General features: G+C 35.9%; 1 protein-coding gene across 1 annotated transcript in view; it reads left to right on the top strand.

Annotated features, from left to right (window-relative positions):
• Positions 1-26,019, top strand: part of thsd7aa (thrombospondin, type I, domain containing 7Aa) — a 122,019-nt gene extending 96,000 nt beyond the window's left edge. Inside the window, exons 20-27 of the mRNA XM_077196122.1 lie at positions 5,312-5,457; positions 7,234-7,408; positions 10,438-10,611; positions 10,729-10,824; positions 13,673-13,755; positions 17,190-17,403; positions 18,522-18,609; positions 23,476-26,019. Coding sequence (XP_077052237.1) covers positions 5,312-5,457; positions 7,234-7,408; positions 10,438-10,611; positions 10,729-10,824; positions 13,673-13,755; positions 17,190-17,403; positions 18,522-18,609; positions 23,476-23,563 — 1,064 coding nt within the window. The 3' untranslated portion in view covers positions 23,564-26,019. The remainder of the gene's footprint in view (positions 1-5,311; positions 5,458-7,233; positions 7,409-10,437; positions 10,612-10,728; positions 10,825-13,672; positions 13,756-17,189; positions 17,404-18,521; positions 18,610-23,475) is intronic.
• Positions 26,020-26,333: the final 314 nt, after the last annotated feature.

Here is a 26,333-nt window from a genome sequence, read left to right as displayed (position 1 = left end):
GCAGCATTTGAGAGGAAGATAATGATGTCCTTGACTGTAATTCCATCTGCTCTGACGATTGATTAGGGGCCCATTATGTTTGTGTGCTTGGGGCCTAAGAGACCATTCTACTACACGTGGTCTTTGAGAGTCAATGACCAGCAACAGCAAGAGCAAACCCTGCCACTGTTTGAAACCTTTGCTGGCTTAGTTCAGTGTAGGATCTTTAATCTGTCCCCAGGCTGGAGGATTCCCACAAAGACAAAGAATCAGCAGGTGATCTGTAGCCTTTCACAGAAAGAGTGAAGTCCTCACACAGATATGAATGCAAATAACTATTTTCTTACTGGACTTTAAATTGTTGGGATTAATTTGACTCGGAAATCTTGTATGTCCAAAAACGCTACTTTTCAGGAAATGGAAAAAACACTGTTTAAAAAAAATAAATCATTAAACGCTGTTTTCAAAGTTGATATTATGTCTTTATACATGCTCAGACTCATGCATGTGTCGGACGTGTTTTTTCTGTCATTAGAACGGTCGCATCTGAGGCAGTTCAAGTTCATCGCATTACATTATCATCAACTTTACTGTACCTATGTTGCCGCTCAGTTTTTTCTGTCATTTGGCCAAAATCTCATTTTATAAAAGTTGAAGTGCTACGCGCAGGCTATGACCCGATGACAAATGTTAGACTAAGACACTCTTCTCCATTCCTTAAATACATAGAACCTTAGCCTTTATGTATGTATATATATATATATATATATATATATATATATATATATATATATAATGTTTCTTGAGTAAAAAAAAACTACTTATTGAAACAACCAGTTCTTGTAAAACATTTTTTCCAAGGTAAATGGTATCATGAATTAATTCACATTATCTGACATTTTAAAAGACTTTCTGACTTTTACACACATTCATGAGGGTATTAAAGGGTCTACTTTATAATATAATTTACTGTTTTTTTTTTCTCTCTCTCTCTCTCTCTCTCTCTCTCTCTCTCTCTCTCTCTCTCTCTCTCTCTCTCTCTCTCTCTCTCTCTCTCTCTCTCTCTCTCTCTCTCTCTCTCTCTCTCTCTCTCTCTCTCTCTCTCTCTCTCTCTCTCTCTGTTTCTGCACATTGCTTGCACCACATTTTGTTTATCGTTCTTTATTATTGGACCTTATGGTCTTTTTTCACACCACATGACTTTCGATTTTGGTAGACATTTTTTTAATATTTAAATTCACTTTTTTTTTTTTACTTTGTTCCAAACTGTATTATTTTTTATATTTATATTAATAACTTGTTTTCTTATAATAATAGATTATTCCAAACTACTTAGATTTATCTCGCAATTCTGACTTTATTTCTAAGATTTTAATGATATAAACTCGCAATTGTGAGTTATAAAGTCAGAATTGAGAGATATGAACTCAGAATTGAGAGAAAAAAACATGAACATTTATGAATTTATATCTCGCAACTGTGAGGAAAGTCAGAATTGTGAGAGAAAAAGTTACAATTATCTTTTAAATTGTTTTATTCCGTGGACATATTTCTTTTTACTTCAAATTCATTTTAATTCAGAAATCAACATAGAAGAGGCTTATTCCAGTCTTTATATATAGGAATTGTTTTTTTTTTTATGTATTTTCATATAGATTAATAGTGCTGGATATTAATATTCCTGGTGATTGACCCACTTGGCACATATGAACATTATTGAATTAGGCATGATTTTGTGTGTTTGTTTTTCCCATTAAAGGTAAATTAAAGTGTCTGGTGCGACAAACAGTATCTAAAAAGAAAAGAAAGAGCTTGCATTGGCTTTCCTGTGGCTCTCTGCTTGTGCGGTTTGCCCTAAACCTTGTGTCTCGGCCACCAGTATAGACAGGAAGAAAAAGTGAAAAAACTGAGAAATTGAGCAATCCCTACAGCTAAAAACTCACAAAAACACACAAGCACTTGTGTATAGTTTTCCCAACTGAACCCAGCATATAAAGAGGATGCAAGGCACTGGCAGTTGATTTGGTTTGTGGCTGCTGGAAAGCAGGGAGCTTCAGAGAGGATTCTCCGCAGGGATGGTCCATCATGGCATGCTGCGGTGAAGATGAATTGCATCTGGTACAACTTGCTTTAGGGCAACGTGTCATCCGGGGACTGGGCTGTGATCATGTTTAACATTACGAAGTTCCTAGCGGTGCCCTTCGAGGTTGTGTAAATCCAGCCAAAATAAAACTAACTGCAAAGAAGTTAGTATTAGACACAGTCTTACCCAACCCCAGCCCAGAATCTGCTTGGTCAGATGACCTTTTGCTGTGATATTTCAGTGCCAAAACCTGTATCTTATTCACAAACCATAGGCGGAGTTTCACTTTTTTGTGCTTAATATTGGGATATATGTCTAATATGTCGAAAACGCAAATGTTTCTTGTCTCGTCACAATCATTTATGAATGACATGATTCATGATCGCATATTTTCAATTGAAAACGGCGAAATCTCATAAAGTTGAGTAGTTTGCATCACTAGATAGTCTGTTACTGTTGGTCGCTGAACATTTCTATCTTAAAACAGTAGGCTATAGTCTAATAAGTACATCTACTTGGATCTGTCCACAAACTCTTGTTGCATAGAGACAGTATTAAAGTAAGATCCGCCGTCTTTGATTTGATTGGCCATCTCGATTATTTTGATATTTACGAGCCCTGTTAGACTGATGAGGTAGAGCAGCCAAAAAGTTAACTTTTAAAACTTTTTGTCATCCTAACAACAAACAGTTTTGCTAAGTTATGATAAGATAATACAAATAGAATGAGATAACAATAATTCTATAATTTTTTTCATTCATAGCTCAGTCAAAATCATTGTCTCTCCCCCTAAACTCCGCCTATGTCACAAACCACATGGCATTTAGTAGTTAGTAATTACACTACCATTCGAAAGTTTGTTGTATTGGTTATTTTATTAATTAATTTATTGAAAGGATTGTATTATATTAACCAAAAGTGACAGTGAAGACTTTTACATTGTTACAAACACATTTGATAAATGCTGTTAAATTTGATAAATTTTCTATTTATCAAAATATCCTTGGGAAAAAAATCACAAACAATATTAGGCAGAACAACTGATATCAACATTGATAATAATAAGAAATGTGTCTTAAGCAGCAATTCAGCATATTAGAATGATTTCTGAATGACATTAAATGTGACACTTAAAGCTTTGTCATCTCAGGAATAAATTACATATTGAAATAAAAACAGTTAAACTGTAATAATATTTCACAATATTATTGTTTTTACTTAATTTTTTGAGAGAAAAAAAATTGGTGAGCATTAGAAACTTTCAAAAACATTTTTTTTTTAAATCTTACCAGCCTCAAATCCCATCCATGAGGAAAGATGATTATGGATTAGGATTATAGGTATAGGATCTCTAGAAGTGGTATCACTCGTTTGCTCAATAAAATAATTTTGGAGAATACATCCATACCTTTAAGTGCTTGCTATGATCATCAAGTAATTTCAATAATACACATTTTGAAGTTTTTTGAAGGTTTTGTTATTGAGTTCTTTGTGTTACCACCTGCCATGCAAACTAATGGCTCTAGTGAGATGAGGGTGTGGAGTTTTATTACAAGCTTCCCCTGGGCTTCACTTTTAAACAGCAGGATGCATTCTGCCTGAAAGAGTCTACACTCCATTTCTCTCAATCACTCTCCTCAGCCCTCTGGAATCGATTTAAGAAAATCAAGAGGGGGAGAGCTGAATATTCAGAGTGGTTTCAGGGACTGGAATTAGGCTTGAAAAATGCTTGGCAGATTAAGTTATTCACTGAAGGGAAGAAACATTACCACACAGAAATAAAGACTTTCAGGTCGCTTATCATTTTTGGCATTCCATTGGAGAGGGATTGAGTTACCTGAGATTAGTGTGTGTAACATAAGATGATTCACTTACAGTAAAAAGCCTTTATTTCATCTGAGGAGTCACTTTCTTGAGGTTAAAGCGTAAGATGATGAATATGATCTTGATGTGAGCATCAGGAAAACTAGGGCGTTGTACTTCTAGTGTGAGAGTGAATTTATAATATTGGTCATGTCTAATAAAAAGTGTTATGTTGCTACCACGACAAACCTCAAACTACAGCTGGGCGATATGGCCAAAAATATTATCACAATATCCATTTACCATTAATGGGGAACAAAATGCTTTACACATATTTGTTAGACCATGAGAATGAATGTAGACATGTAAACTTGTTTGTTCACTATTAAACTCCACAGAGTAGCTACACTGTATGAAGTGATCAGTTGACTTAGAAAAAGTGAGGAAACCTGTTCCCTTAAAATTATTAAGTAAATAAGCATGCGTAATTGAAAAAATTAAGTTAGGTCAACTTAACAATTCCACATGACTTCATTTTTTACATTTTCAGTTTTATTTCAGTGTGTATTTGACAGTAGTTTTTCGAAAATGAAACGGTGAAAAGCTGACTCTCAAAGCATAACCGGAGATGAAATTCATGTGTTCATGTCCTCAGATATTGAGACGGCAGACGCTAAAAACACTTTTCTGAAAACAGAAATCACTTATTATCAACCGACTGGCTGTTGTCGCATTTATTTCTACTGTGTGATAGGCTGTTAGATTATTCCATATTAAGTAAAAATGTCCAGAGCTTACCCAGCAAGCAATTCCAGGTCTAATAGCCATCCAAATGTAGCCCAGACGTCTAGGCTAAAACAAGGTAAAAACTGGGCTGTCAGTGAAAATTTACTAGACATCTAACCATAGCCCAAGAATAGAATAGTAATCAATTAGATAACATGTCAAAGAAATGAAACCAAAGACCTTGTAATCACTGTTGACTTTGCATACATTATAAAATGTACATCTCACAAGTTATTTTGGCAAAAACGACATGTAACCAACTTCAAGGTTATTTTGGCTAGAAGTGGGTTACTCTATAACAGGTCTATGAAGGTGAAATGACAGCTATTGCTTGCTGGGTATCATCGTTACACTAACACCTGGTTTCACATAATAGGCCTTAAACCCAGTCCTTGAATAAAATGCATTTTTGAGCTGTTTTAACTGAAAGCAAATCGCACTGACATATCTTATATTATGCCAGTGCCATTGTTTTGTCTCGAGATGAACACGAGTAATGTTTTTTTCCCCCTAAGGCATGTTTATAAAAAATACTTGAACTAAGGCCTAATCCTGTCTTAATCTAAGCCCTGTCTGTGAAAACAGGTCTAATGGGGTTTAACAATATTGCAATTCAGCAATTGTCAAAAATATCAGTCTTTTCTTCAATCTTTGTTGTAGGGAAGCTGTGGAGGAGGCGAACTGTGATCCAGGCCTCTCAGGGAGATGGACGTCCGTGTTCCTCACAGCTGGAACAGTGGAAGCCCTGTCCTGTTAGACCCTGCTACAGCTGGAGGTACAGCGCCTGGTCTCCATGCAAATCTGAGGTGGGTTTGCTCATGATTCGCTCAGTCGGGACAAAAAGCTGAATTCAATATTTTAAGATCTATTTTTTTTTTTTTTAAATAATACATTACAATATTGTGTTGCACATTGTAAAAAGTACTTATGTTACATTGTAACGTTTTATCGAATGTGACACATTAACTTTTGTAGTAGATGTTGATCCTTGACTACATGTAACTTAATATTACTGTATTTACTTTGCATACGTTACATTGCAATTTCTGATTTTTTAATGTAGCATAGAATTATTTATGAACCAGGATCATGTGAAACAGTATATTAGACACATCAATTAATATTGTTTAAAGGGATAGTTCACCCAAAAATGAAAATTCTGTCAGTAATTACTCACCCTCATGTTGTTCCAACCCCGTAAGACCTTCGTTCATCTTCAGAACAAGAATTAAGATATTTTTGATTAAATCTGAGAGCTGGATCCCTCCTCAAGGCTTCTTAAGGGATGGACACTTGTTCCCTGAAAAGTTATTAAAGACATTGTTAAAATAGTCCAAGTTACTACAGTGGCTTAATCCAAAGTTTTTCAAGCGACGAGAATACTTTAAATAACGACTTTATTTCAACTATTCATCTCCTTCTCTGTGGGCCTCGAGTCAGTTCACTAGTGACATAGCGTAAGCTTCTGTTGTTGTACGTCACACGCATCACCCACATGACCAGAATCGGCCAATAGTGAGCCTACGTGTAACGTAGCTCTACGCAATCATTCTAAGTTAACTGACTAGAGGCCCACAGAGAAGGAAATGAATAGTTGAAATAAAGACGTTATTTTTGTTTTTGTTTATTCATCAGAGAATCCTGTATCATGGTTTCAATGTATCATGGTTTCTACAGAAAAATGTTAAAAAAAATTCTGTTTTAAATATTCATAATAAGAAGAAATGTTTCCCGAGCATAAAATCAGCATATTGGAATGATTTTTGTCATTGAAAATTGTCATTGGGAAAAAATAAACAAAATAATAAATTGTCATTAAATAAATGGAAAAATTTACGCTCATCATTTAATTGAAAAGGCATCGCAGATATTAAATTTACAAAGTAATGCGTAGCAAATTAATCTGATTGTGTATAACATAAACACATTACTTAGTGTGTATGCTATATTATTTTATAAGGTTTTGTCTTACTTAAGGCACACTCAATACAAAAAAACACCAGCATTTCATGTTTTCATGTTTAGGTATATGCAGAATATTCCCCAATCCTCTCCTGCTTTGGCCTTTCCACAGTATTTCTGCTGTCGTCTTCCTCCTGTCATCAGTCTGGCTTTCAGGGCCCAACAGGGGGTTTAATTAAAGACAACAGACAGAAGACACTGCCTCTCTCTCCTCTCCTTTTTTCCTGTCTCTCTTCCTCCTGCCCCCATACCTCATGCTCCCGTCACAGTGAAGGCTGTGAGAGAATATTGACTCTGGCCTTTGTTCTCGGCTGCCTGTCTCTAAAGTGTCTTCTGACAGCCCTCAGCAGTCTCCAGCACTTGTGTCTCATGTTTTCAGAGATTTTCAGCAGCTATGAAAAAATAATGCCGGTAGCTGACAGTGCCAAACATAAGGACTGAGAAACAATGCTGGGATTTCTTATTCCCTTATTTTGTATCACCATGATGAGAAGTTTTGCTCTTTCCAGGTCTAGAGCTCCAAAGAAGCTGCAATCTCTTTTAGGACTACAAAAAGTTGTTTTTCACCACAGCTGGTGTCCAATTGTAGTCGTTAATGTCAAAACTCTGTGTTTCCTTAGGGTGCACGTTGTGGAGAAGGCCTGCGCTTTAGGAATGTGTCCTGCTTCGTGTCTGACGGCTCGGGGAAGGATCCGGGCAGTATGGTGGATGAGGAACTTTGTGGAGACCTGGAGCAGACAGTGGATGGAGACAAACAGATCATCCTGCAGGAGTCCTGCACAGTGCCCTGCCCAGGTAACAACTAATGTCCCATCTGTGCCAACATGCTGCTGATGCAAGCACTGAAATTGAAGTGCCATGTTGATGTGAAGCTTGGGTGAAGCAGAATGAACTGACAAAATAAAAAAACAGTCAAAGTTGACCTCAGTTTACATAGTTTCAGCATCACACATCAAGGGCAGGGATTTTCAAAATTAGGTTAATGGATCACAAAGAGATGTTTGGGGGTCCATTGAAATTTTGAAGGATTTTTGTATTAATACGTTTTTTTACCTTTCTATTCATCAAAGAAAAATTAAAGATACAAAAATGTATTATGTTATTGACTAAAAAAGAGTTGCCATTCCATTAATAAATTAAACTTTAAAATATATTAAAATAGTATTAATAAATACAAAATAAATTAAATTTTATGTAGATATCTACTTAACTTCATATCTCTTAAATATATATATATATTTTTTTCTGGCTTTTAATAAGATTAAATTATCAATATTAATCTTGATTTCCTGCCAGTCTTTAGAAAGCAAAACAAATCCGTAATATTAAATCCTTCAAATATGTTAAAATTATATTCCTGTTACATAATTATATTACCATTACCAGGTCAGAAAGATGTTTTTAAATGTTTTTGAAAGTCTCTTATGCTCACCAAGGCTGCTTTTATTTGATCAAAAATAAAGTAAAAACTTGCAAACTCGAATTACTCTGTCTAGCAGCTCACTTTTATAAATCAGTCAGAATTGAAATCTCATATTAACAAGGCTGCTTTTATGAGTCATCACACTGCTGCAATTCAACACCCTCATATACTTTGTGATATTACCTCATTCAAAAAAGAGAATTAAACTTCATGGCTTCATGGCCACTGTTATACTGTAAATTCACATGAAAAGGATGGAAACAAAGATTTCTGCTCAGACATTATTTTTTAAAGCATTTCGTTTCAGCAAGCGAGTTTGAGTGACAGATAGATAGTAAGACAAACTTTTGACATGTCCTTGACATGGCAGAAGTAGAGAGTTGGATTGTACGGAGTTCCTAAAGGCACATGGTGATGGAAAAAAAAAAATGAGATGCTTATTTCAAAATATTTCAATGCTTTTGAGTTCCCACAAGAAACTTTGTTTTTAGTTGCAAAACTTTTGTATTCTTTGTGAGCGAACACAAAGTTTCTCACGGAAACGCAAACATTTTGCGAACAAACACAAAGTTTCTCAGGGGAACCCCAGTTATTTTCGAGAGAGCGCAAAAGCATTGATTGATATCTAATTTTTCCTCTCATCTCATATTTTTTTCCTTCAACATGTCCCTTCAGGGGCTCCGTATGATTGAGATTTGTACAAGGGGACAGTAACAGTGACGTCACACCAGCCTGTCAGTGCAGATTTGTGTTGTGTTAGGGTAAGTTACGTGAAGCTTTGCTCTCAGTGTAGTTTCTTTAGAAAGTCGCATTGTCCTTCACCCGCTTTGACCTTTGACCCCATCATTCTTCGATCTTGAAGCGTGGCTCCCTGGCACACATCCCGTCTCATCCCCATCTATAAAACTCCAGCTGTGACCTACTGCTGCGCTCCCTCTGTGTTTTCCCTCTTTTTTTTCTATTACGATCTCTCTCGTTCTTCTCTCTTTTTTTACACAAATGTTTTTTGATGATGCCCCGCTTCACATGTGGATATTCATCCCTCTGTTGTGAAACCTCATCAGCTATTCACACACTTATTAGAGTGTACTCTGTGAACTCAGGTGTCACATCTGCCTCTGGCTTTCCACTTCACACGTGCTCTGATAATCACGATCATAGGATTAGGGATTCATGGAAGGACAACGTTATGAATAATTAATACTCTGGGAAATATTCACAAATCAGCACTGCTATTACAACAGGACAGACTGACCTACTTCTGTTGAAAAAACACCCTGAGATAACCCACACACAAAAAATGTGAAAGTGTTTAGGTATATTATCTTAATATCCTTAATATTAAAAAGAAAGCCCACAAGCGGAATTTGTTAGTTTTAGACCCAGCAGGCTGATAATGCGAAAATGTTTTTGTTCTTTAGGGTTTTAGATTGAAATCTCTTAATGAATCACTAGGCCCACACAGAATCTGTGCCCGCGGAGCTCCTCGGAAATCACTATGGATTTTTGAGATTTGAAACGCTTGTCTTCTGTAAAGTTTATTTGTTTATTAAATATTTTGGTGAATTTGATTTTGCCTTCAGCTACCAATAATACTGTTGAACTCTCAGCACCATTTAAATAATTTTCCAGCAAAATTCATGCTTATAGCTGTCACACAATTTAAATTTAAAGGGGTTATTTTTTACTTTTTTTACTTTCTAATGTGTAAGGTTGCTGTTTGAGCATGAAAAAGGTCTGCAAAGTTATAAAGTGCAAAGTCACTCCAAAGGATGTTATTCTATATCAGTGCATACTGCAAACTGTTTCTGTATTCCCTGAGATTCCCTCGAATGTAGTTTTCTTCTGGGAACAAATACGACACAATATTCATAATTTAAATAATTTCCGCTTTGGAAATACGCTAGATAAAATGCATATGCAAAATAAAAGGGGCGAGGCCTGGTTGAGTTGCGTTTGTAGCGTGTTGAAACTCACGGTTATGGTAAGGGGTGTGGCATTTCCGAAACGCGCTCGAAGCGGTTGACCAATCACAACAAACTGGTCCAGCCGAACCAATCAGAGCACATTGCGCTTTTCAAAAGGAGGGGCTTCATAGAAACAGGAACTAAACAGAGCGTTACTGACAGACTGGGAATAGAGGTGCTGCAACAATGTAAAACATGTGAAAAATAAGGTGTTTTTGAACATTCAAGCATAAAAACCTATTTTAGTAGTCCCCAAAACAAAATCAAGACTTTGAAAAAGGGCATTATAGGTCCTTTTAAAAACTTTTTTAAAAGATTGCAACAAAACAAAAAGTATTTATTGTGAATCAAGAAAGAAATCTATCCTATCCTTGATCTATCCTAGAAATTAGGGCAGTCATGTCAATCATCCAATAATTGTGTTTGTTGGCCAGGTGAGTGTTACCTGACGGACTGGACTGTGTGGAGCCCGTGTCAGCTGAGCTGTATCAGCGGGGACGATCTGGGCTTCGGTTCGGTGCAGGTGCGTTCTCGTGCTGTTCTAGCTCAGGAACCCGAGAACCTTCTTCAGTGCCCAGAACAGGAATGGGAAGCCAGACCATGTACAGGTGAGACAAAACCAATGCATTAAGGGCTGAAAATGCAGTTAGATACCATAATGTTTTAAGGTTTTAAAATTATTTTTCTCCATGTGTCACTGGTAAAACTGTTTTATGCATTTTAAGATGGCCAATGTTATGAATACAAATGGATGAACGGTGCATGGAAAGGCTCATCTCGTCAAGTCTGGTGCCAGCGCTCTGATGGATTAAACGTCACAGGTGTGTTTTTGAAATTAATAAATGATTTTTTTTTTTTTTTCATTTTATAATTATTATGTCCTTTTGAAAAAAATAAAGGACAGAAGAAAACCCAAGGTGCACAAATTGTGGAAGCAGAGATAAACCACCCTGTATCTTCTTTCGATATTTAGAGAAAAAATGAAACCATCACTTTGACAGAAGCATCAATAATCTTTCCCCAGAGAGTGTTTGATGACAGACTGGGGTTTGAGATAAAGTTGACGTCCTGTGCTGTCATTTCCTGTCATGAAGGCTGAAGTGTATGATGTCTCCTCTTATTCATCTGTATATACTTTATGGAAATATGCTTTTAATCCATAACAATGTGACACACATTTAATCCCATTCACCATCATGCCAGCTGCCCTCTAGTGTTAATGTGTCTGTGTGTGTATTTCTCCATCTCTCTCTCTCTGTTTTGGTGCACACGTGGAAATACATGAGGAAATACAGAAGTATGCCCCTGTCCCTCACACTCCGCTGAAGGACATTATAAATACATTTAAATATGAGATTTCATTTTCTGCTGAGCTTTGTAATGCCATATTTATGCCAAATAGAGGCTTGGATTCAATCCCTATGATTCTCAAATGTTTATTTGCCCTCTGTGTTGAGCCGTCCAAACTGACCTCGTTCCAGATGGCACACATGAGTCTGGTCACTGTTGATTGGCAGAACAGGGCAATAGAACTTCTAAGGCTGTAACCAATCCCTCTACAGCAACCAGGTCCCTGTTTATGCATATTCATGAGTAATATAAAGGTGTGCAGCGGTATGAATATTCATACAAGCTGCTAATTGGTAAACATGTTTCTGCAGATGCTTACAGTTTATGCTGCACCTTTAAAAATTAGATCTTTTAACACGCCAATAGCTTTATCTTATTGCTAATGATGAAATTTTACACTAAGAGAGAGAGAGAGAAAAAAAGAACCCTTAAATTATTTTTTTAACGTTTTACAAGCATCACCTTGTAACCAGCTCTGGTGCTGGTTGAGGACTTTACAATTGTCATTGTACCTGGCAGCAGCAATCTAGAGTTGTTCCGGAATAAAGGAGCAGTTCTATTTCATTGCTCCCATTGTTGATTGGATATATTGATTCATCCCAGCTTAGAGAATATAACACCAGTGCACTGGCCGCCGGCTGCCCATTTCAGTGCTTTTATAGATCCAGTGGATTCCCACAGGCTGCGATTTGTAGAGAGGTGAGATAAAGGATGTTGAGATCGTACACATAGGCGAGCCAAGAAGAGGAACATTTTTAATTGCGCTGGCTGATGATAAAATGGGCCAAAATCTCATAGACTTACATTGACGGAGTAGCCCAGGCATGAATATCTAGGGACCAGAATATAATATGGACTGAGAATAGTAAGAAATGAATAACCCCTCAGAACACCTTAGCAACCACCACATCCTAGTAATGCCCTTGAAAACACTCATAATACCTGACCACATGGGCCACAAAGGTGCACTTCTGGGCCTGTAAAAAGGTTTGGAGAAAATAATATAATAAAATTATAAATGAAATAATATTTATAATTAATTCAAAATAATGTGATATTTAATTTAATGAATACAAATATATTAAACCAATGTTATATAATAATAAATATGATATAAAAATAACTGCTTTAAATCTTAACTCTATTTTAGTCTATTCACCGCCATTTTTATGTTTTTCTTTTGTTTAGACACCTAATTATCGAAGCTCATTTCTGCTTAGTAAGAAAAATAATCACACATTCTTTAAATCATATTTATTATGACATAAGTCATGATTATGAGATAAAAAGTCAAAATTATAAGATGCTGTGTCAATGAGATAAGATGTCAAAATGAGGAGATAAAATGTCATGATCTTGAATTGACAGGAAGTAGACATTAAGACTTTAAAAAATACAAATAAAAAATCATATAGTGGCGGAAATGGCTTTCCATGTCTAACAGTACTAATGGTGGGAAGAAAACAAGTACACTTTTTTATAAGAACTTAAAAGAAACACATCCACATTATATTTTATACATGCATGCACATTTATATATTAAAAATATCACACTGTAGATTGGGTAATATAATTTAGGGAGAGGTCCCTCAGAAAGGGGAAACATTGTATTGGACTGTCTTGTTTTTAATGCAAGTAGACAACATTTTAATGTACTTAAAGACTTTAGTAAGATTTTACCAGAATGTTCTTATAATATGTAAATGTGAAACATCTTGTATAATCGTAACTGCTGTATTTTTCTTTCTTTCTTTCTTTTTGTTTGTTTTTTATTTGTATTGTATTTATGCAACTCTTGTATTCTTTGTAACTCAGTTCTTGCCATGAAAATAGTCTCATCTGCTGACATGGCATTAAAAATCTATCCTACAACTTCCCACAGAAAAGGGATCATCAAATTTGGGGGTCTGTGGCATGAAAATGTTTGTAAACCACTGCTTTCCCAAATACTGGTAGGATAGTCCGCCCATATTGACATTGAGTTTTGCACGGCCAAGCACCACTCACATTAGTCTCCAGAAAATATAAAAATCTAGTTGAGTTTTTAATTACTGCCTCATGCATATCAGTTAACACATCAGTAATATCATAACACGAGATGATTTAAGCATGTGTTAAATTGGAGTGAAGCGTGCTTGGCTGTGTTTTGCATTTCCAGGGGGAGGGGGATGGGGGTAGAGCAACAGAATGGAGAGTCTTTGATGCCTCCTGCCTCCAGGACAATACACTGGCTGAAAATGGGCGCGTGCTGCTTTGTGTGTGTGTGTGTGTGTGTCAATGTCATTAAACAATATAAAACTTTGAACTCTTTGCCTGCAGGTGGATGCGCATTGACAAGCGAGCCGGTGTCAGATAGGTCATGTGACCCAGCCTGCGACAAACCTCGCTCAATCTGCACTGAGGTTAGTATGTATGCATCATGTTTATGTCTCCTGAGGTGTGATGCTGGGATGCAGGCAGACTGCAAACAGGCTTTATGGATATTCAATACAGCAGAATGCGACTTCCTCCAGAAGAGAGAGTTAGTCCTGGAATGTATAATGGGAAATGATGATACATGAGAACCAACTGCATCGGTTGTAATTGGACGATTTGATATCCGCTTATCAACAGCTACCATCTTAATAACTTTAGATGGACACTATCAAACACTGTTTACTGTTCAGTCTTTTGCTGATAAAAATAACAGTGTTATCCCTTTGCATGGACTTTATCAAGCACTTTGACCAATGTCAGACGGTATTTGAATCAGTCACACTTATACTGCAGTAGAGATCAGTGCAGGCCAGATAAAACATCTTAGGGAAGATATGGCACTATCAGCTGAAAGCTTTATATTATTCTAGATGGCTGTTTTGGAGTGGTTGGTGTGTTTGAAGGTTTTTATGCCTTTGATTTGACTATAAGATCCTCTAAATAAATTATTGATGTGTTTATGGACATATACAGTTGGGCAGAGCTTGGTAAGGTGTTGTAATTTTTTTAATGTATATATTTTTTATTTCAATATTTTATTATATGTTATTTTAATAAGGTGATTGACAAAGTTTTTAATAGTTTTCTTTAATATAATTTGGTTAAAATGTCTTACTATTTTAGGTCATACTGTAATTTCCAAACATTATTAACAGAACATTTAATAAATAGAACTGGAACGATTATTAGGACAAATTAGTTGTAATAATATATATATATATATATATATATATATATATATATATATATATGCACACACATTCACACACACAAACACACACACACACACACACACACACACACACACACACACACACACACACACACACACACACACACACACACACACACACACACATATATAACATTATATATATTAGATGCTATTAATCACAATTAATCATTCCGACAACACTAATTACAATTAAAATGAATAGAGCTAACTTTTATTTTATTATTGTCTTGTATGATTTATTATTATTATTATTATTTTTTTTTTTGCAGAGTTCTAAATTGTTTTCTTTAATTTCTTTAAAATGTCCTACTCTTTTTAGTCTCAAATAATTGTTTGCTATTGGTATGAACACTTTTTCTCTCAAATATTCTTTTTTCTCTCATGAAATGCTTTTTTGCTATCAGTGTGATAACTTTTTCTCTCAAACTTTTTTTTTTTCTCTCAGACCATTTATTTTCTCACATGTAATAAAGACACAATTCTAGCTCCATACTCTTCTAGGTCATATTGCAATTTCAAAACATAATTTACAAAACAGTTAAACTTACTTAAGAGCAATTAACTAAACTAGTCTACAGAACCAATCTACTAAACTAAAACTAGTCTACAGAACCAATCAAACACTGGCTTGTTCACGTTAACCTATAGTTGTCTCCCAAATAATGCACTATACATTATTGTCATTCTGTTTATTTTGTCATTCCGCATCAGTCTGACAGCAAAAAAAAAAAAAGGATGTACAGTTGCCTGGAAACAGGATGGCTTAATTTACCCCACTCTCCCCTATATTCAAGTTGTTCCTTTGAAGATAATCCTAGATGCAAACATTCATTGTGAGCCACTACATTTCTCCTCCAGTGTGTGATTCTTTTCACCCCCATTGCATATGAACTACATGTTGTGTGAAATCGATGATTGTGAGTGTATCTAAACCGCGTGTGATGTAAATCCCTCTACTGTGGGTAGAATCTGACTGTATTTATATCAGATTCTCCTGCTACATCTGGACCTGCTCTCTTGTTCCCGTCTGTAGAGATGCTAAAGCCCCCGGTGCATTCCGTGATCGGGCCGATCTGAAGGCTTGTGTTTGCGTGTGGGGCGATTATCCTCCCAAAGATTGCAGTGGGAATAAGAGCCCCACTGCAGGCCACAGTAACCTGGGGGTTTCTCCACATATATTTGCAAGTAAGCACTCAGGCCTGCAGAACGATGATGCTCGTGGAGACCCAAATGGCTTGTCAGTGGAAGAACACATGCTGGGACGTATCTTGTCAACACCCACGCCAGAACATGCACTCGTAGCCATGGAGAACCTTCAGGATTCACACAGTCCTGATGTTTTTCAGAACAAGGGAAGCACCAAAATAGCACAAGAACAGTATCTTTGAAATCACAGCTAGATGCCGGTGAAATATTTTTAGTAGCTGTTAGCTGGGAGAAAGAACAACGAGACACTAATAAAGAGGAAGTTAAGCGATGGTCGCAGGAGACGGAAAGTGAATTAAATTAGAGGCAGTTTAGAGGCAGGGGGAATGCCACAAATAGAAAGATGTCAGTGTTTTTAACAACGGGTATGAATGGTTTTCTGGTCTCATTTTATTTAGTTTCACATAGCCATACTTTGAACTGACAGCATCAAGTCTGGTCCACATCACAACTTATCGTATTCTAGCCTAGAAATGACTACATGCTTCAGGTAAAAGTAGATGTTGAAACATTTTAATTTACAATTGAAAAGACAAAACAGTTTAGTGCCATTAAAACTGTTCATAAAAGATTACTGTTTGAAAAACTGATATTGTGCTTCTTATAACAAAAAATGCTAATAGTGGCTAATACTGATATAGTCAGAGATAAATGATGAATCCATATTGAAATGTCTTGTCTTTTTCTGTTGTAGTACCTAATACAAAAAAGATTCTAAAACAATAACAAAATAATGCTCTATGTCCACAAACCGTTGTATAAAAACACAAATAAAAATATATAAGAGCCGTGTAATAAAATGTAACAAATTGTTTCAGACCTGATGACTATTTAAAAAAAAAGTAGTAGCCTACTGGTTGATTTATAGACATTCACAACTGTTTGTGTTTGGTATGATGCTGACCAAGGCTGCATTTATTTGATTAGAAATGCAATAAAAACAGTAATATTGTGAAACATGTTTACAATTTAAACGTACTGTTTCCCATTTGAATATTTTTTAATTGTAATGTATTCCTATGATGGCAAAGTTTATTTTTTTTAGCAGCCTTTCTCCAAACTTTAGTGTCACGTGATCCTTCAGAAATCATTTTAATATGCTGATTTTGGTGCTCAATTAACACTTATTATTATGAGTGTTGAAAACAGTTGTGCTGCTTAATATTTTTGTGGAAACCTTGATTTGTTTCAGGATTCTTTGATGAATAGAACATTCAAAAGGACAGCATTTTTTTTTATTGCATTATAAATGTGTTTACTGTCACGTTGGATCAATTTATTGTTGCATCTTTGCTGAATAAAAAATATTGTCTTTAAAAAATCTTACTGACCCAAAAGTTTTGAACAATGTTTGTTTTCCACTGTTTTATTGTGCACGCAGCTTGTCGTGTGTAACTGGTGTGATGTCTCCCCCTGCAGGCTGGTGTCTGCGGCTGTGAGGAGGGTTACACTGAGGTGATGACGTCTGATGGAGTGTTGGACCAGTGTACGCTCATACCAGTGCTTGAGATCCCCACCGCAGGAGACAGTAAAGCTGACGTGAAGACGATCAGAGCACTCAGCCCCACTCAGCCCACCGCCAACCTGCCCGGTCGTGCAGGACGCACCTGGTTCCTGCAGCCCTTCGGCCCTGGTGAGTTTGGGGAGAACAAAGCTCTGAATGGGAGCAAAGACTAATATTTTTTTACACTAACTACTGCTAACTATCTGTAATCATTTAACCCTGAATGTGTGTAGTAAGGCTGTTTTCTTTGCTATATACATTTTAAAAACATATACAGTGACCACAAAAAGTATTTGGACATCACAATTGCCTTTGCAGCATATACAATAGCACATAATTTTTTAAAGGGCTTAAAAATTCAAATTTAAAGGAATATATTCATACAAACTACACGTTATGGCCCATAGATTTAAGGTTAATTGAAAAATGATGCATGATTTGTTTCCATATGCCACTTACACTTATGGTATATATGCAATGAAAATCACATTTTATAAAGGGATCTATTATTATTTTTTACATTTTCAGCTTTCTTTAGTGTGTAATGTTGCTGTTTGAGAATGAAAAATTTCTAACAAATTCTCTACATCAGTGCACACTGTTTCTGAACTCCCTGAAACGGCTCTATTGTAGTCTTGAGTTTTGTTCCGGGAACAAATGCATCATAATATTCCTCATTTTAGATAATTCTCACCCAAGGCAAGAGAAAAAAAAAAAAAAACAGGGCTTGCTTTAGTAGCGCGTTGAAACTGGTGGTTATGTTCAGAGGTGTGACATTTCCGAAACACGCTCGAAGCTGTTGACCAATCACAACACATTGGTCCAGCTGACCAATCAGAGCACATTGTGCTTTTCAGAAGGAGGGGCTTCATAGAGACAGGAACTAAACATAGCGTTACTGACAGACTGAGAAGAGAGGTGCTGCAACAATGTAAAACATTTTTGTAAATTATTATTATTATAATTTTTTTAACATTCAAACATGAAACCTGCTGCAAAAAAAAGTACATTATATGTCCTCTTTAAGTGTAATTAAAGGGTCCAAAAAATGAAGGGTGTTCCCAGCAGGTAGAATAGAAAGGCTCTGACTAGTTTCGTCTGTTGTTTTGGTTATAAGCAGCTGAGATGCAGCTGTATCATTGTGTGTGTGTGTGTGTGTGTGTGTGTGTGTGTGTGTGTGTGTGTGTGTGTGTGTGTGTGTGTGTGTGTGTGTGTGTGTGTGTGTGTGTGTGTGTGTATCTGCACAGATGGTAAACTGAAGACCTGGGTGTATGGCGTGGCAGCTGGAGCTTTCGTACTGCTAGTGTTCATCGTCTCCATGACTTATTTAGCCTGGTAAGAACATTTGATATATCAACAAACTAGACATTTTTTTCCTTTCATAAATCATCTGCTTTATTCTATCTAAGTTACTTTGCCCTGCACTGTAAAAATCATTTTCCTAATCAATATTTTTTGTCTTGTTTTCCACTAAAACATCTTAGATAAAACTTTAATAATAAAACTTTACTTTTAAGGGAATATATTATAAATTATTATTATTATTTGTCCCGTTTTGTAAGCATAAACCTCACTAAATGATGTTAAATTTATGCTGTAGACAATAAAAATCATCACCCACGGGGTAAGAAACCTAAATCAAAATATATTTGATATAAGTCAAGTTTATGTTTTAACTGAAAACGAGACAAAAATACTGATTTTAAAAAAGCTTTTTTTTTTCAATTGTCATTCTTTTTCCATTTTTCTCACTTCTTCATTTGTCTCCCCAACCCCTTCATATCTATCAGTTTTTGTATTCTGGCCCGGCGCTCTCCTCCGAGCCCGGACCCTTCCCTTTCCTCTGTGGTTTGGGTCGGACCCAACGACCAAGAGCTGATATATACCTGCCCTGACTGTCAGCACATTGAGACTCAGTTCCACTAGAGCTCTCAGCTCAGTCTCATCACATGTCCATCACCTATGCCTTCTCACTGTCACATGTGCCTTTCTGACCAATCACATCGAGCTATTTGGAGGAGGTGAGCTGGTAGAAACAGAATGATGATCAATCGTGTAGCTTTATATAATAGTACACTACTTTATTTTTTTTTTAGATAATAAAAAAAACGATATAAATCTGAGAAGAAACAATTGTTTTAAGTTGTTTATACTTACAACAAGTGGGAATAAAGTGTTGGTGCGGACAAAATGCAAGACACATTCTCTATAAAAATCTGTATGGTGTGATTTACCAGACTAAATTAAATACATTTGTAATGAAATTACTAAATTTGTCGTGGAATGTTGCAGTAAATAAGTAAAAATACAATGAAATGTAAGCATAAATTATTAGGCGTGAAATGCATTTTTTTAATTTATTTGAACATGCAATGCCACATGACATACGCCATAAAATAAATGTTTAATTATGCAAAAATGAATACACCAACAAATACATTCCAGAATTCCATGAAATGTTTAATAATTGTATTATATATCTATTTATATAATTTAGTCTGTTAAAGGTGCAATGTGTAAAAAATTTGAGTATCTATTAACAGAAATGCAATATGACATCCATAACTATGTTTTCAGTGGTGTATAAAGAACTTACTTAATAAACCGTAATGTTTTTATTACCTTAAAATGAGACATTTATATCTACATAACCGCGGGAATCCCCTTCTATGAAGGTCGACATATTGTGACGTCATGTTTCTACCGTAGCCGACAGTGAACAAACAGCGTTACAGAGCGCGTTTCGTCACTGCCTTGAAAGAGAAGCAGCAGAAAGCTAGAAGCTAGCCGTAAACATCGTGAGTAGTGACTTTTCCCTTGTCAGTGGTGTAAAATATGTAGTTGGATTGTTTCATGTAACTTAATTCTTCTCCCTCACTGTGTTATGGCTTTGCTATGTGGGGATAAATGTGCTGCACGTTCGTGAGACAGCTGATTAGTACTCTTGTCATTGACCGTAAAACGGTAATGTTACAGGAATCACCAACCCGTCGATCTTGGAAGCATTTTAAGTCGATCGCGAAGAGTTTTCAAAATCAGAGAAAAAAAGCCCTATTGAAAGTGAAAGTATGGTAACCCATACTTGGAATTTGACCTCTGCATTTAACCCATCCAAGTAAGTGCACACACATTAGGAGCACTGAGCAGAGTAGTGAGTAGTGAACAAACACACACTGCAAACGTGGATACAAACACCCAGAGCAGCGGGCAGCCTTGAGTGGCGCCCGGGGAGCGATTGGGGGTTAGGTGCCTTGCTCAAGGACACCTCAGTCATATTCCTGCTGGTACTGGAATCGAACCAGCAACCTTTGGGTCACCAGTCCAACTCTGTTACCATAAGGCCATGACCATTAGCCATTCGGCCATGACTGTGTAGTAAATGGTGACTAGGGGATGCGGAGGCGCGCGCGCTGTACAATCATGCCATTTTTGCCGCACGCACCTTTGGGCTCATGCGGACGCGTCGAGTTTAAACAAGGCTTTACGTTTTAACCAGCTCAGCCACAGTAACAGCTCATATTGAGCCAGCTAAACTTTTACTTTCCTGTTAGAAACAATATATAGTTGCATAGTTTCATGTGGTTCTTCTCCCTCGCTGTATTATGGGTTTGCTATGTGGGGAGAAATGTGCTGGTTACGTTTGTGAGACAATCAGCTGATTACTATTATTATATTACGTATTAAGACCCTTGATCCTCACCTGACTATGGCTTTGTAAACTTTATCCATGATGCGGTTTATAATGGACTGTGGTACAGAAACAGTGACAATGTTACACACTCTTGGCTTACTCTGGCTATTCTCTGCTGTCTCAGACGACGATATGTTTGTCCAGTTTCAGGCACCGTAGGTTCTTCGAAAGGGAGGGGTGAGCGCAGCCGAACCGCTAGATGTCGCTAAAAATCACACACTGCACCTTTAAATCACTGCACTGTTTCTTCTCAAGCAAATTGATCTTGTTTCAAGAATTTTTTGATGTTGAAAATGGGAAAATAGGACACAGCTACTCATTAAGAATAGGATTTTTTGCAGTGTATCCATACAAATCTAAACATGACTAATATATACAAAGAACTTGGCAATTTGGCTAATGTTTTAGCCACTTTTTTGTACCCACACTGCCCCCTGTTGGTCAGGTCTGACATAGCCATCATCATCATCATCATCATCATCATCAATAAATACTTATCATTTTCTAACACATTATTTTTATTATTAAATGATGCAAAATACTGATATGTTTCTTGAAGTTCACATATAAATGTTGATAGTTTAACCTATTTACATAGAAGTTGTTCTGATGCTATAATGACGTTTAAGCTAAATTGGTGACACTGAGGTTTAGAAGATGTTGTGTTGACGTGTCCCTATCTCTGTGTCATAGTACTCGCTAAGGTAAGTTTGGTTTGTAGAGTTTAGCGGGCTGGAATGTGCTGCTGGCTACTTCCCTGTTCCTTCCATCGCTAAAGCATATGCTTCCTGCAAATATTAGCATGGCAGCTAATTACTAATCATAATAATTAATAATCGCTAACCTATGTCTTAGCAGAAATTTCTCTTTTAAAAGCTGCAAAATAATACATTGCACACTTAAATGTGCAGTGCTGAGTTATTATATAAATCATTCAATTAGTTAAAGTTTTCAGTTAACATTTAGTCAAAAGTTTAGAAACATTACCATTTTTAATGTTTTTGAAAGAACTGTCTTATTTTTATCTAGCCTGCATTTATTTGATAAACAGTAATATTGTGAACTATTATTACAATTGAAAATAATACGTTTTCTATTTGAATATACTTTAAAATATTATTTATTTATGTGATGCAAAGCTGAATTTTCAGCATCATTACTTCAGTCTTCAGTGTCACATGATCCTTCATAAATTATTCTAATTTGCTGATTTGTTATCAATATTGAAAACAGATGTGCTGCTTAATACTTTTATTTTTTTTCACGATCCTTTAATCAATAATTTTTTGTGTTGTTGTTTTAAATAGAAGCATTTATTTAAAATATAAACCTTTCGTAACAACATATACTATCGTTCAAAAGTTTGGGGTCAGTTATTTTTTCTTTCTTTTCTTTTTTAAAAGAATTTAATACTTTTATTCAGCAAGGATGTGCTAAATTGAAAAAAAGTGTAAATAAAAAGTGATAGTAAATATTTAAATTGTTAGAAAAGATTTATATTTTGAATAAATGCTGTTCTTTTTAACTTTTATTCATCAATGAATATTGAAAAAAGTATCAGAGGTTCCAAAAAAATACTATCAAATCTGCATATTAGAATCATTTCTGAAAGATCATGTGACACTGAAGATTGGAGTAATGATGCTGAAAATACAGTTTTGCATCACAGAAATAAATCATATTTTAAAGAATCCTGAAATAGAAAACGATTATTTTAAATTGTAATATTTTTTTTCAAAATATTACTGTTTTTCTGTAAATATAAAAAATTTAATAATGTTTATAAATAATATTTATAAATGTTTTATTGGCAACTAGCTGATATGCTATGTATATGTGTGTATATATATATATATATATATATATATATATATATATATATATATTTGTGTGTGTGCGTGCGTGTGTGTGTGTCTGATATATTATACAGCTATTGTTGCCAAGAAACATTTAATTTAACCTGATGTACTGAAATAACAAAACAAAAAATAAGAAAATGTTTAAATCTATATAAACATATATATAAAAAATAATAATAATAATGAAAAGGCACAACAAAATTTCTAAAACTTTTTGAAATTGGAATTAAAACTATATTATCTCAATAAATCATCAAATAACTTTGGTGCAGTGTGTAATGTTATAGTGGTATAAGCTACACTAAATTCATCTATTCTACTGCATGATTAAAATAAAATAAAAAGTATTTTACTAAAGCATGGCAAGCAGCGGCAGCAGTGCATGGACATCTAACAACACAAAATACCCCCCAAAAACAAACGCAAGGCATTTCAAAGATGGAAAGTGATAAAACACTTGAACAAACAGATGCAACAGATATAAAGGTCACAGATTTAAAGCAGTGCCATACAGTGTAAGATGTTCTAGAAGGTCAGATCTCTTCAAAGTTTAATAAATATTATGTGCAGGTAACAATCTTGCTATCTTTTTGCATCTGTGAAGCAAAAATGACATTGCTTTGTATTAACAGCTGTTCTGTTTTTCCACAGCAAAAAGCCAAAGAAGCCCCAGAGAAGACAGATGAACAACAGACTCAAGCCTCTGACTCTGGCTTACGACGGCGACGCTGACATGTAGCCTAAACACGCTCCCTTCGCACTGCAGATACTCGCCTCTTTCCAGTCGGACATCGGTACAAGCCTCAAACAAGGAGACTTGCGCAAGCTCACCGACTGCTTTTATAAGACCGCTAATGGAACCTCAGAGAGAGACTCGATCCATGTTTATATAATGTTTCTCCCCCCTCCTTTTTTTACGTTCGAGTTTTTTGACTTTATTTCACGAGAGCCTTCACAAACTCTTCAAAAATCTTCTTCAGGAAGTCTGCCTTCACCTCTCTGCCATTGACATCTTTCTGTAACATAGACTTGTCTTTAGGGAGGAAAGCTGCAGGACCCTTATTAAATTGGGAGGTTTTTTTTTTGTTTGTTTTGTTGTTGTTTTTTGCCGAGAAGCACAAAAATATGCCCGTGTTCTGTTTAGTAAACTCGCACTTCTTGTCAGCTCCTGCAATGTGTCAGTGGCTGTTGGGATGTGTCCAAAATGCCAAAATACACAATTTAGAAGTTTTTTGAGCGCTGACATGTTCTGCCGGACCCTCCTCTGCGTCATCAGAAGGGTAAAAGACTGCAGCTCACTAGCGCCCCCTATAGAAACTCTGGCCTGCCTTTCCCCCTTTCTCTATTCAGGCTCCATTTTGCACTATATTAGTGCAGCATGAACATTTACTTTGCATTGCCATAGAAAACTGCCTCTCACAAAACAAGATGATGTCTTGTGCTAGACACAAAAAAAAGAGAGCGAGAGAGAACAAAAGTAGCCCTTTTTCCTTCTGATGGAACTCACCGATGTTTGTTTATACATACTTGTTTACTGGTTTCCTCTTGTTTGTGATAACGGGGCAGTTGAAAAGATTTTTTGTGGACTCCACAAATACCGTCCTGTTATATGTACAGTCGCAACCAGTCATGCGTTTGCTTTCTTTGCCTGATTGACTCGTGTATGAATCAGTGCTTCTTTTCACCTTAGAGATCCAGGTCGGTGAAGTTTTCCATGATTTCAGTCTTCTCTGATTCCAAGGGCTCCGTGTTCATAATTCGAGCGCTTTTATCAGTATGATGTTCGATTTACTGATTCTACTGTGTCTGTGTGAACGTATTCTGTTCACAGTTTATATACCATGGCTACCTAACACAATAACGACATGCAATTTCATATCAGCTAGATTTGGAAAAGCCAATGATCTGATCAGTTTGGACAACATTCGTTTGGCATTTTTAGTAGTAATACTCCAAAAATAATGTGTTTTGTGCTGGCACATTAGATAAGGGATGATGTACAGGTGGTTATTATGTAAGGGATAATGTACATCCAGCCAGTTGTTATCTCAGAATAAACCCTGACGGGGTGATCCGGTCTTGCATCAGCCTGATGGGGTTTATTCTGCGATAACAAACGGCTTGATGTACATTATCCTGCTTATTACACAGCTACTTGCCACATAAGTACACGGATATATTGCCTTGAGTTAAATTCTTTATTAGTCCTTCAAACACAAAGCTTCCGAGAAGAAAGCAGTTGCCAGCAAGCGGACATTTTAGGGATACGGTACAGTCAACATTACGCCACATAAATAATAATGGGGATAAGCAATATTAATTTGAGATGAAACTGTTTTAAAATCGTATCTGTTTGTTATCTTATAATCCATTACAGTGTACAAAACAATCGTTGCAAAATGGATGCAGCTAAAATGGAAATGGATAAACTAAAATTAAAAGCAAAATATGAATAAATACTATAATATTAATAATACTGGTGGTAATGACTGGTTGACAGTACACTATCCCGCTTATTACACAGTTATTTGCCAAATAAATATCAAACATAGATTTTCCTTCCATATCTCATATATTTTCCATCTCCATTAAGGAGCTCCGTATCATCATAAAGCTTCTTCCGAGAAAAAAAAAAGCCAGCTACAATATAGAAAACAGTCAGGCCAGCAACAAGATGAATATTAGCTTCAACACATTGTTAACTGAGACGCAAGATGGCGCCAGTTGCGTTTGACAGGACAGTAGTGCCAGTCTGATACACAAAGATGGTTGCCCAGAATTCAGTATTCCAGAGAGCTGTGTAAGGAGTGTTTTTTAATGTTCAGTTTTCAAAGAAAAACTATAGAAAAAATACTTTTTTTTTCTTTCTTTTTTTACTTGATAAGGGTAAAATTTATATTAGTCACCATGCCATGAACCTGCATATACAGAATTAGATGTTATGCGGATTCAGATATGACTGAAATGGTCATCACTGTCACCGACCATCTAAAAGTTGGGTAGAAAAGCACAAATAAGTAGGTTAGGGCCAGTTTTTCAAAAAACATATCTACAGTGAATAAACTATGGGCGCTATTGATCTCTAAAGGCATATCCTTAAATTTGCTTTCAAATACGACGGGTGAAAGGAATGTTTACTTATGTTAATATTACTTGTTTTGTTAATTTGTAAATACATGAATGATCTTTTATTTAATAATGATTTCTTTATTATATATACATTTTTTCATTTCTTTTTTTTTACTACACAAAGTGTTTAGTACAAACCTCTCGAAGTGTGTCTGAGAGTATGTGTGTGGGTGTGTGTAGAGGGAGTGTGTGTGTGTGTGAGAGAGAGAGAGAGAGAGAGAGAGAGTCTATTGTTACTGATCTTCGCTGGGGCGATCCAGGTTACTGTGTGAAAAATTGCTTTCTTCTTTTCCTACAGGTTGTTTATATGTGTCTGATGAATTGCTGATAATAAACCAGAAAAACTTTGCTGTACATTCGCCTTGTTTCGGTAATAATTT

This window comes from Siphateles boraxobius, unplaced genomic scaffold (assembly GCF_051911475.1).
Source record: "Siphateles boraxobius isolate OS27281-9 unplaced genomic scaffold, OSU_SipBor_1 35, whole genome shotgun sequence".
Classification (NCBI taxonomy): Eukaryota; Metazoa; Chordata; class Actinopteri; order Cypriniformes; family Leuciscidae; genus Siphateles; species Siphateles boraxobius.
The sequence above is the reverse complement of the archived record's forward strand: the minus strand, read 5'-3'. Positions and strand labels throughout refer to the sequence as shown.